At 42.2% G+C, this 12,638-nt stretch overlaps 1 protein-coding gene across 6 annotated transcripts in view; it reads right to left on the bottom strand.

Annotated features, from left to right (window-relative positions):
- JAM2 (junctional adhesion molecule 2) overlaps window positions 1–11,403 on the bottom strand; it is a 38,709-nt gene extending 27,306 nt beyond the window's left edge. For 3 of the 6 annotated variants that reach the window (XM_064152363.1, XM_064152359.1, XM_064152360.1), the window contains exon 1: window positions 10,967–11,403. In XM_064152363.1, coding sequence (XP_064008433.1) covers window positions 10,967–11,021 — 55 coding nt within the window. In that variant the 5' untranslated portion in view covers window positions 11,022–11,403. Of the gene's footprint in view, window positions 1–10,023; window positions 10,052–10,966 lie in introns of those variants that run through there. The other 3 variants (XM_064152361.1, XM_064152364.1, XM_064152362.1) reach the window with 3 other exon arrangements.
- Window positions 11,404–12,638: the final 1,235 nt, after the last annotated feature.

Raw genomic sequence — 12,638 nt, 5'->3', positions numbered from 1 at the left:
AAGAGAAGCAAGAGCAAAGAAGATATTTTCCATGCCTTGAGGAGAAGAGTGATTAGAAGAAATGCTCCGGAAGGTAGAGCTAGGAACAATAGGTCACAGTATAATAGTGCCAAGTTTTCCTTAAAGGGGATGAAGACAATAAAACATAGAAAACAAACCAGAAAAAGTACAAAATCCCCAATCAAACAAAAAATAAAACCCACTGCAGTCTCCATCACATTAAAAGCTACAAAAGCAGAACAACACATGGGCATTCATATCAGCAAACACTACAAGAACAACACTGGAAAGTTACACAGGAAATAGGAATAAATGTAACAGAGCAACTGTGCTTTATTTATTTTTAAATCAAGTATAAATATTAACTTGGTGATCATCACAGTTTTTCAACAGGAGAGATGTGTTAGGAGCCACATCCTCAAGAATATTTGGGTAAGGTTTGCCAGTGAAACACTCTGCTGCTTTGCGTCAGAAGAAGGGAGAGCTCAGTTTGTGAGCTAACATTCACAATTCACTGGCTTGCTGCTTCATGTAACAGGATTTGATGATCTTGTCTGCAGGCACTTGAACTAAGGAGGTACCAGCTGTTTCACTCTCACAAAGATGGCCAAAAAATAACAAGTCAGCAATTCTGGGCTGCTGTAAAACTACCAAAAAAAAAAAGGAAATAAAAATCCATCCTAAATCATTTGTAGACAATTTTGTCAGAATTAACCAATCCAGTCACGGTTCAGAGTCAGAAACAGTACATGCAACATGTAGAGCTGGGATTTTTTAATTAAAGAAATTACATTTTGTTTGTTTAGTAATTGTTTTTATAATAAACTATATCCAATCAAGGATTCAACCCTCTGGATTCATAGAATGATTTAGGTTGGAAGGGACCTCAAAAGTCATCTAGTTCCAACTCCCTGCCACAGGTAGGGACACTTCCCACCAGAACAGGTTGCTCAAGGCCTCATCCAACTTGGCCTTGAACAACTCTAGGGAGGGAGCATCCACAGCCTCCCTGGGCAACCTGTGCCAGCGTCTCACCACTCTCATTCTAAAGAACCTTTTCCTAACATCTAGTTTGAAACTTCCCTCTGCCAGTTTAAACCCATTACCCCTCATCCTATCACTACAAGACCTTGTCAATAGTCCCTCCCCAGCATTCCTGTAGGCCCCCTTCAGTTACTGGAAAGGCACTCTAAGGTCTCCTCAAAGCCCTCTCTTCTCCAAGATAATTGGCAGAATTATGGTACACATAAGGCAGAATATCATACAGAAACATGTTACATTTCATTGTTAGAGTCAAGAGATCAACACATTTCATGAAACCACAACTCCCAGATAGGCAAATATGTTAAACTGCTGTTGTGCCATCTGCTTTCCCTATTTATGCCAGTATTCCTTTAATAACCAACTGCTCATGAGATGCTGATGCTCTAGAAACTTAGGTGTCACTATTGCTGCTGAAACTGAAATTTCTTCAAGAAAGAATAGTAAATACCACTTTGAAGGTGGACATTCTCCTTCAGCTCAGGTCAGTTAATTTTGGTTTAAGGATCTGAGAAAGATGAGTGAAGAACAACTCAAGGACTATGCTGGAAAACAGCCAGATGCACATCAGCATAAGCACTGCCACCACACATAACCCAAACACATAATAAGAACTCAGCTCTAAATTCAGAGAGCATATTAAGATGAGACTCTGGGCATATTTACATATTTATTACCACTGTTGTTGCAGAGCTGAGCTTCTTGCAATGAGCCTGGAAGGTACAAAGCAAACATCAGCAGAGCTACGAGTGGTCAAGAAATCAAGAAAGGGAACAAGATGGCTTGTTGAATAATAGATTGCTACCAGCATTTCTATTCTAGAAGAAGCTTATCACCAACCAAGCTTTTAAAAGTGCAACAGTTCTGCTGAAAGTGCCTGTGTCAAACAAGCCTATAAGCTTTTATGGTTTATGTTTACAAGTATCAAATATTCTTTCAGGACAGATAAGGAACAGGTTCCTTACAAGAAAATTAATTACTCTTAAGACCTTACAGATATGTAAATGTTCACAGTCAACTCTTCACATATCTTCTACTTAAACACACTGATTTCTTAGCTAAGGTTCTTGCCACATTTAGCTATAGGAGCTTCCTGGGATAATATCTGTCCACTGAACACAGCTCTCATTCCAAGGCACAGGTGGCTGAAGAACATAGGCTGTCTACCCTGAAGTCACCATTACTGATAATCCAAAGTAATCAGATGTCATACAGCATTTTTTATGCACAAGCTTTCAGCAGGGCTCCATAAAGTTATAGGTGATTCAAATGCAGCCTATAGGTGCAGGATTGTAACCCTGACGGCAACACGATGCAGTAGATAATTTTTCAAGTGATTAGTACCCTCCCCCAAAAACTGAAGGTTAAAAGGTAAGGAAAAAACCCAACAATACTACTGCATAGCTCTGATGTTCTGCAGAAAACATTAAGTTTTCTTTAATTCAAGAAAAATGTCCTGTAGCTGAAAGTTTGCCCATGCTCCTCTTCTCTCTGTCTACATGACTTTCAGAGGCTTTGAATAAACTCTACAAAGAGACATCAATTTGTTCTTCTCTCACAAAAAAACAGTGCATTCTCCCAACAACTACTTATGTTCAAAAGCCATTACAATTTGGCAACTGGGCAAACCTTTGCAGCACTTTTCCCCTCTTTTCTCTCCCGTAATAAAGGGGAACAAGAGTTTGAATAAAGCTGAAAAATCAACAGCAGCTGTGTGTAGATTGTCACAGTCCTGAAGACTCAGCTAGAGATACAACCGGAACATGAATGACATAAGAGTTTCCAGTGACAGGATAGAAAAAAATAGAGCTAAAATTGTTTTTAGTGTCTCTACATATGGTGCTGATTCCCTGTTGACAAACAGCTCCCCCAGATGACTTTTATCCCCTGGAACATTATTTATTGAAAAGCTCCAAAAATGAGTGCTGCAAGTACATTAACTTCTGGAAGAATCCCCAAGTCATCATCTCAACAGGACTTAAACTGAACACAAGAGGAGAAGAATTACATTCACTTTTTATGTCTAATATATTTCAGAAGACTTCTGTATCATTTGATGCAAATAGCACTAGCTGATATCCAGGATGCATGTCTTATTTAGAAATGGGGGGGGGAAATGGAATTTTGAGAACATTTCTAAGACTGTATGACAAGTATGAAAACTATACAGTAATGCAGCCCAAAGAATCACCTCTTGCTGTCTAAGCATACCTCTGCCACGGATGCAACCTCAGTTCTATCTCCTCTCCCAAGCATCCAACTTCAATGCTACCAGCAAATCTGGAGCGTGTGAATCTATGCTTTACTAGTCACTCCAGTACTACAACAGCATCATCTTAGAAATGTTATGAGCCCTTACTAGTACTTGATTGTCCCAGCTCTCCCTCTCTTTTACAGTTTTAACTGCTGTATTGCTCTATTCCACTATAGAAATACTTGTTTTCCTTTCAGAAGTCTCTCAAACGATTACGACATTCTTGTGTATCACATTATGTATGACATTCAGTGAATCACATTACACCAGGAATTACCATTGTGGTGATGGAGAAAAGGCAACAGTGGCACTCACTGCAAGACAGAAAGAATACTCAAACGCTGACAAAAATTAAAACATTTATCTTTCACATAAAAATATTTAGTGACATTTAAAACAGAAAGTTACTGCATCTCAGAGGATGAAAACCTTTCCTGAACACTCCTCCAATATCTAAGTACTGCTATTTATGACATTTTAACTAGATTTTGAGGACATTAGAGAAGAAAAACACATAAAAAGCACAACACAAGAACCCCCACAAAAAAAAAACCCAAATGAACTAACAAAAAAAAAACACCCACAAACCCAAAACCAGAGTACCTCATTCCCCATCTCTGAAGTAGAAACCTGTGATAAAGGGTTCTTTAAAGAAAAAGTGGGGGATGGGGAAGAGTAATACACAAAAAACCCAACCAACCAAACAAAAAGAATCACCACAGCAAACCAACCATACAGCAGAAACACTCAACACAGCAAGTGTTTATCACATATTATTGTCTCTGAACAGTGCTAAGCAGATAGCAGTGTTTTGTCTTCTTTTGTTATTCTACTACTTCAGTTTTAGAGACAATCTTCTTTTATCTAATTATTCCTACAGTTTGGAGTTGCAAACATCTGAAACAACCTGGGGTTGTTTATGTGCAGTACAAGTCACTGATTAGTTCGAATCTTCTAAGTCTCAAGCAGTGAAATGTATGCATTTATCTGTCAGAAGTTTCTAAAATGTATACTCTCTTCCAGATCTTGACATATAACATCTTCATTGGAGAGAGACATTAAAACTTGGTTATTTCAGTAGCAGCATTTAAAGAGCCTTCAGTTGTGTTACAGAAAGCATACATCTCTGTTTAGAGTTCAGTTGCACAGCTTAAGTTAATGAACACACACACATTTCATATAGCATGGGTCTGCTGAGTGCTGTATTCTCAGCAGGGCCTGACTTTTCCCAAATCTACATTCTAAAAATGTCCCAGCTCTCAAGCAAGCTCAACATCTTAACATCTGTTAGTTTGACTCAGTAAAGCTTTGCAGCCTGAAAACTCTGTCCCAGGATGCACCAGCCAACACCACTAATCAATGCCTCAAGCCCATGGCTGCTGGGGCTCCCAGCCAGCAGCTCTCCATGGGTCTTGGCACTACAAAGCTGTTACTTCTTATCCCTGGCCACTGTACCCTCTCAGACTTTTCTGTATTTAGGCAGGGAAGCAGCCTCCCTAAGTACAGAAGTATCGCCCTTCATTATTAAACACAAAGGACAGCTTGCTTGGATCCCACTTTGGATTGCTCACCACTGCCACCTCGAACAGCTTCAAAGATGCATCAGAACTTTGTCACACTCACAAAAACCCTGTTAATCTGATGCAAGGGTACATAAAACAAGAGCCATGCACAACAAGACAGGAGTTTAAGAATTCCTCACCTTTGTGGTTGACTAGCTTAAAGACTGGAGGAGGAGAGGAAAAATCAATTTATGTGGCCCCATAATCAAAAAGCAAAGAATAAATATTTACATTTTAGACCACTTCAAAGAAACAGAAAGAGTACTGGAGCACAAAAGCTATCCTTAACATGCACCTAAACACACCTATGCATTCTACAACTATCATTCCAGATCATGCATTTTTGCTCCTTTTTGCCAGAACATCTCTAGAAGTCTCCGTTATGAGCCACAGGACCTCCAAGAGATAAGTATTGTTTGCGAACAGCAAATATAACTCCTATTGTTAGTATTATCTGCTACCAAAACAACTATAATACATCTCTTTCCGTCTAGACAATAATATGTTTTATTCCCCTTCGAGTCTGATTCAGTGGTTTGGAGAGGCTTGAGAGCATGTTCAACCTTTAAGAAGTTAATCCAAACAAAAGCTGTATCTGTTGAAACGTCCTATCTGTAGGGTCTGCTCTTTCCAGCTCAAGTCTGACCATTTCTTACTTTGTTAAACAGTCAGGTTCCACATTGCAGCTGTTTCAGTGCAAGTTTGATATTTCCATCTCTTACTGAAAACTTGCATCTTTTGAACTTGTAAAAAGCAAGCCTTCAAAGTAGGTTCATTATCAGATTTTTCCCTGAGAGAAACGGGATGCCTGCTTCAATTCCTGTTAACCAGGAAGGGTTACAGACTTACTAGTGGTTCAATGACTGCTGCAATACTTGCTGTTGTTTAGAAGTGGCTATTTTCCTCTTCTTCCTTCTCCAAAACCTCCTCCATTTCCCCATATGCATTAGAAACCGACAAGCTAACAGGACCAGATGTTCAGCTGTCAAGTTCACCTTCTGCTTGGTTTAAGAAATTTTATATAAGCACTTGAGTGCTCAATGATATACTGTGAGCACAGAGGTTACAGAATTCATTGGAGCCCTGCAGAAAAAAGTGACTTTGGAAATACTACAGGTGAGCAAAAGCACTGGCAATGTTCCAGATGCTCCTCTAGCCTCATCTGCTGTCTCATTCTTTGAAATACATATTAATTTGTCCAAAACCTCCAGCATTTAGATGGAGGAAACACACCACTTGTCTCGATGACAAAACACCATAATATTTGCTTTAAGCTTCCTGTGGAGGAATTGCAGCACAATCACGTACAAGGCTTTGAGGTGGACACCACAGGCTTTTCTGCAGAAACATTTTGCTAAAACTAACAGTGCTCTCAAAAAGTACTTGGGATGGGAAAAGACATGCTAGAAAGTACAGCTGTAACAAAGGTAGTGATACAAATTTTGGAGGGTGGGAAGGTGAGCTAACTGGAATAGAATTAATTTCTGGCAAATAAATTGCCTTTCAGCTTCCACATAACATTTTCCTCAGTTTCTGCTCATGTGCTGACCTCACTGTAAATTAGGCACAAAACTAGAAATTAAGAACTGGTAACCATCTATTTTCCAACTTACATGCAACAGTGCTACAAAGTGAAGGAAGAAAAACCAACCAGCCAAACAAGACAAAACAGCAATAATATCGTTGGTTGTGTACATCCACAGAACAATATTTCAAGCAATTTTGTATCTGATGGTTTTGTACATCTTCAAGGGAACCTTAATTTAGTCATTTGATCTGGCCCTGGCAAATAGTCTGCAACGACAAATACAAATGTCTACCCTGTGCTTCAATTGTTTTTAATACACAAGATACCTGTTTTGCAATCTTGACATTTTTGTCTGTGAACAGTTCTTAGCAATCTTCCTTTACGTAAGCATTTACACTGGAGTCACCTCTAGCACTGCTGAGGCAAAGTTTGACACTAAGTCTTACTTTGAGAAATGTATTCCCAAAAGGAATTGCCATCTGCAGGGAACCGATGATAAACAGACTGCTTCAGAAGCGCTCCAAAGGAAAGATGACATTTACAGTGCTGATGAACTCTAAGTAGATCAAATCATAAATAAATGTGAAAATTCCAGTTTCAGAACTAAGTTACTAGCGTTGACAACTTAAACCTACATGCCCCACCCCAACAAGGGAAGCATGCTTACTGCTATTGCAGAATATTCATATGCATGTCACTGCCCATCTTTAGTGAAGAAATATCACTACTATGAGAAAACAGGATTGTTTAAAACATCCATTGTACAAGAAGATTCTCCTGTACTCCTGTAACCATCACCACTTGAGAAGAAGCTTAACACTTGGGGCACACCTTGACAAAGGGTACAAGCCTTCTCTCAACATTTTTAGCTCTCTTCTTTTAAAACATGTCTGCACACACCCCCAATAACACGTGGGGCTAGTCAGCGGACATGGACAAGTTTTGCTGCTCTTCAGCTGCAACAGAAGATCCCATGAATTGTTAAATCAATCAGCTAAAGAGAAAAGGTGAAGTCAAAGTTCAACTACCTGCCAAGTTTTAAGCTGATAATTTATGTTGTTCTACGCTAGTTTCTGCAGCAGAGCCTGGCAGCTACTATGCTGCTGCCAAAGCAGCAGTAGGAAATATAGGTATAATACAGGAAACAATTGCAAAAATATCTTGAGGGTAATTCAGTTAAATAGCCAATGAGAAGACCTCATCCAGGCTCAATTAGATCTGCTAATCGCAGTGCTAGTTTAAAATCCCATCAGTAATGCCAGATGCCTTTTGGTATTCACAATTACCAGAAATGCATGTTCTATGACATTAACAAAAAACTGTTGTATCATTAAAAACAGGACTACAGAAGCCACACAACAACAAAAACAAGGCCATAACTCCTGAGAGACATACTAATAACTCAAAGTTTCTTCTGAGCCCTGAGGATCTAACCAAGAGGGTGAAAACATGAAGGTTATAACATAAGCTAGAGAGAGAAGCATGTCTCTCTTAAAGACAGGAAGGTCTTCCAGCCAAGTCTTCAGTTTTAAGGCATTTAAGAGGTATTTGGGTATCTTGTGCAATGCTGCAGTCATAAATCAGAAATGTTCCACTGAACATCAGAACTAAGCACTGCTTTTCTGTAGCTAGCTTTCAGTTATTTATTTGAGAGGTTCTCTCTCAACTTCGAGCCAGTGTCATGGTATCTAAGAGTCTGCACAGGTCTGTAGACCACTAACAGTCTACAGCAAAGAAACACTGCTTCTCAACTAAAACAGCAAGAGAAAGAACTTCCCTTTTATGTCTCCCTCTAGCAGTCTGACTTAGAGAACTATGTTGTAGAGGTGCTTCCAGAGAAGCATATGGTCTTACAGATTTGAGGAATCTCATCTCACCTGAATATGGACTCTAATTTAGAAATTACAGTTAAGTCCCTACCAAGTCAATCCAGCAAACAAAGAGATTCAACAGAAGACTGAGGGTTGACAATATTCTCAGTTTTGAGTACAACAGCTGCACATAACATATAACCAGGAAAGCACAGTTTAAAGTCTTTCACTGCAAATTCCTACAGAAAATGTAGCCACTCTTTATGATTAATTGTTGGGCACACAGGAGAAGACACAGGTTTGTTGTTTTGTTTTGTTTTTTTTTTTTTGTCTAGAATTTCTGCACCTGGTTGAAAGACTCCTAAGCATTAAGGAACATTTTTTTAAAGCCAAAATTAAACAAATAATCAAGCCCTCACCATATTTACTGCTCAAACTACCCAGCGAGTCCCATCAAATGTTTATCTCAGACTATTATTTACTGACTCTGCACTGTCCTCACACAGGCACACTGTATTGGATTTGCTTCCAGTATCACCAGCTTAAGTTTCATTTCCAATGTACACTGATGCAGAGGGAAAAAAAATGACACCTAGAAGCTTTGCAAAAGGCCAGTTCTTCAGCATTTCCTCCACAGTAGCCATCAGGACTAACAATTTTTGAACATTTTTGTTTGGTTTGGTCAGAGCTCACAAGCCTTACTCTGTGGCACCTTCCAAAACTTTTCAGCTAGCACACCTGTTTTAGAAGCTCATGCTGACAGAGAACACAATGGAAGACCTCCAACTCCCTTATATAAAGGTGAAAGAGAAGCTTTAACTCCGAGAAAACACTGTTTCTGCAGCATACTGTTATTTCTTTGTAGGTTCTCAGTGGAAAACAAATGAAACCTCATCAACTTCATCATGGTTCTTAACTATGCTGATGTCCTGTGACCAACTAGTACAACTCTTGATTTATGCAGCTAAACTGTGAAGCAAGTTCTCTAGATCTACTCCACAATATAAATGGTCACATTCTCAGATATCAACCACTATGCCCATTCCACGCTATCTACATGACACATTGGGCCTTAGTCTCACATAACACTCAGCTCATATGTCTGACCAGAAAGCCAGTGTTACCCAGTCTTATTGTTCGTGTGAACATACTCCAGCCACAGAAGCTGCAGCAGACTCCAGATTGCCTGGATTTCTGCCTGGATTTCCTCTGGCTCACACAAACAATCAGCACTTGCACGTCCACCTACAGTCACTTTCTTCATACAACAGCTTCTTATCAGCACCTTGATAGTAAACTTTCTTCCCACCTGGAGTTTCTTGGGAATTGGGAAAGGAAGAGAAAAGGAAGGGGAAAAACAAGAAAGAGAGGCAAGTTTGACAACAATGTAGGCACTCAACTTTGATCTGCTGTACTGTTTCCAACCTACCCTCTACCTCATTGGTCAAAGCCATCACTGACAACAGACACAACCAGAAAGCTAAGTGAACACACAAAAATCCACCACAAAAAAACCCAAAACCAAACCCACACCACAGCAGCCTCATTTGCTCTAATTAACAGCAAATGAAGTAAAAGAAAAAAATACATATTATTTACTGTATGGAAGAGGAAGTCTGTCCTAGCTGCTCATCTAATAGACCAAATTTTCTGTAAAGTCCCATAGATGCAAAGAGACGAAAATAACAACTGCCACCAAAAGCCTAAGAGGAACACATCCCTTCAGGTCTCTTCTTGACAGAGCTTATGACTCTAACAAAACGGAGTTTCCACTCAGAAAAGTTTCTGTTCTGTGAGGAAGAAAAAAAGAGAAACGACAAACCATACCCAGCATCAGCATTATGGATGTTTCAAATCCACAGTAGACCAAGAACCTGTCCCAAGCTGGTGCCAGGCTGTCATTTCACTGCAAGACACATAACACTTTTCAAAGCACTATTTCTATGTACAGCTTCTTTGCCTAAAATGCCAGAAAAACACAGTAAGCATACAACAGGAACACAGCCCATACTGTTAGGCCTGTATCTTAATCCACTGCTGCTCTGCAGGTATGTGGTCCCATGAACCGTTTTGTTGTCACTTTTCCTATTTCCATTACCTTTCTGGGTGGGGTAGCTTTTGCCAACTTACTCTATTTCGGTTTTAACAAGGTACACAGTAAGACAGTAAGAGCACTGGGAACATAAGCCTGTTCTCAAGCTGCAGCAGCTAGTGCCGCCATCAGAAAACATGCGCCCATCACTTGCTCATTCAGCTTGTAAAGGCCATCAGAAAGGCAAACTTCGTAGCCCGCATGCTAAACTTTGCAGCACGGCAGGAAACTGCTGCCTTGCGCCGAAGCAGGCCCGGCTCAAACAGGTTACATCTGTGTGAAGACGAGAGACACATGGAAATAATCAGTGCGCATTCCCAGTCTTCACTTTCATTTCGCTGTTGTACACAGGACCTGGCTTCCCTGGCTCCGGGGACGAGGGAGGGGAATCGACATCCCGACAGCCGCTGCCCTGCCCTCGCCTCGCCACACCCGGAGGCTCCCCGAGAAGGGCAGCGCCCGAGGCGGACGCGGCAAGGCAGGGCAGGGCCCGGGCAGTGGCTGGGAAGGCGTCGGACCGGCCGAGCGTGCCCGCGCCGAGCCTTCCACTCTCGGTAACGCGTTTCGGGATGACCGCTCGTCCCGCGGTCGGGAGCTCAGTCGCCGGAGCGCTCCCGAAGGTAGCGGTACGCGGTGCCACTCAAGCCTGCCCCGCGGGGAAGGGACGCGGCCACTTACAGCTCAGGACGCCCAAGTAACCAAGAAGCAGCAGGCGGAGGCTACGACTCGCCATCTTCCCAGTAACAGCCGCTCCTCGCCGGCGCCGGCGGCTAATAATCGCCGGGCGGCGGCGAGGCGTGAGGCGCGGACGGCGCTGTGGGGGCGGCCCGGCTTCGCCTCGGCCCGAAGCAGGGCGGTGCCTGCGGGCCGGGGGCGCCGCGCCGGGGGCGTGAAGGGCAGCTGTGAAGCAGGTGCGGCAGCCAGGGCGCAATGCCCGCGACTGTCGGGCTCTGCCTCCGCGCCGCGGAGTCCTCCCGAGTCCCTGCTGCCAGCTCTCGGCCGCCGCCACTCCAAAACTTTGAACGTGTGCGAGGAGTGGCGGCACCGCCCCGCGCCGGCTCCGAGCGCCGCGACCCGCGGCCGGCAGCGAGGCTGTGCTCCGGCAACTGCCCGCCCTTCCCTGGGGCGGCGGGGCTCAGAAGCAGCTCCGACCGCACCGCTCTCCTTCTCCATTCCCCATCCTCCTTCTGCCCCTATTGCCTAACAGGCGCCGTGCCCCTATGCATCCCGGGGCTGTATCGCATCGGGTTCAGCAGCGCTTCCCTCCCGTTTAGTTATTAATTTTTAAACTCTGAAATCTTCCTAAGTTCTTGTTGCAGCAGAGGAAAAACAAAAGGTAAACTGCACAAAGCTTAAACTTCTCAACGAAGTTGGTACACTTCCCGACGTCAAACCCACCTAGACTGGGAGCAGGACTGTTTAACAAGGTGAGATCATGCAACACAAACGTGGAGGCTGCGGATGCGGAGACAGCAATGTGGCCGTAAGGCGCTGGTTAAAGCCTCAGGCTTGGAAAGAAGTCATAGTGATTCCTTGTGCCTGTGCAGCTGGACTAGACAAAATCCCACTCGCCCTAGAGAGCATCTGTAACCCAGCAGATGGGCTGCACGGTGACCTTCAAAGTCTTTTTAGTTAATAGTTTAGTGAATCTCCTAGACTGGTATATTAAACACAAAGTGGCCCTTTAAATTTATTAATGAAGGAAAATTACTCATCGTGACAGTTAATAGTGTGTCTGAATAACATCATATACATATATTACCACTGATGTAATACAGTTCTATGACAAGAAAAGTACCATTGGCATTTCTTTTGTAATCAGAGCAGCAATGCTGGCTATTTTTGTTAAAGTGTAGGAAAAGGAGGAAAGAGTATTTATAAATAAAATCTCTAGCAGCTATTTCAATGAGGCCCAATGAAGGAGGATGCCATGATGCTCCTCGTGTCAAAATCTAAGCTTGTTTTTCACATGCAAAAATGTGTGTGGAATACAAATATTTCTGGAGGAAATAAGTGCATCTGTGTATACATATCCAGTATATACACACGTTTTGTGAAATCAAAAGTATTCCGTAGCCAATAGAAAAGTTGTGCGGCCAAGCACGTTGTCAGTTTAAGCAAATACAAAGTTTCGCTGATTTCAGTAGGACTGCTTCACCATAGAGCCACAAGGACCGTGCTGATACAGAATTTAAATATATGGGAGGAGCCTGGTGTAAAAGGTGTCGGGATGAGGAATATTGAGAAATGGTAGTACAGACTTGAACTAAGCAAGAGCTGATAGGATGGCTATGAAAGCTGATGTAATGACAGCGAATCTAAGAGCGGAATGAGATAAATCATGAGGAAA

The sequence above is a fragment of the Pogoniulus pusillus genome, chromosome 12, assembly GCF_015220805.1.
Source record: "Pogoniulus pusillus isolate bPogPus1 chromosome 12, bPogPus1.pri, whole genome shotgun sequence".
Taxonomy (NCBI): domain Eukaryota; kingdom Metazoa; phylum Chordata; class Aves; order Piciformes; family Lybiidae; genus Pogoniulus; species Pogoniulus pusillus.
Note: the sequence above shows the minus strand (reverse complement) of the source record. Positions and strands in the feature narration are given on the sequence as shown.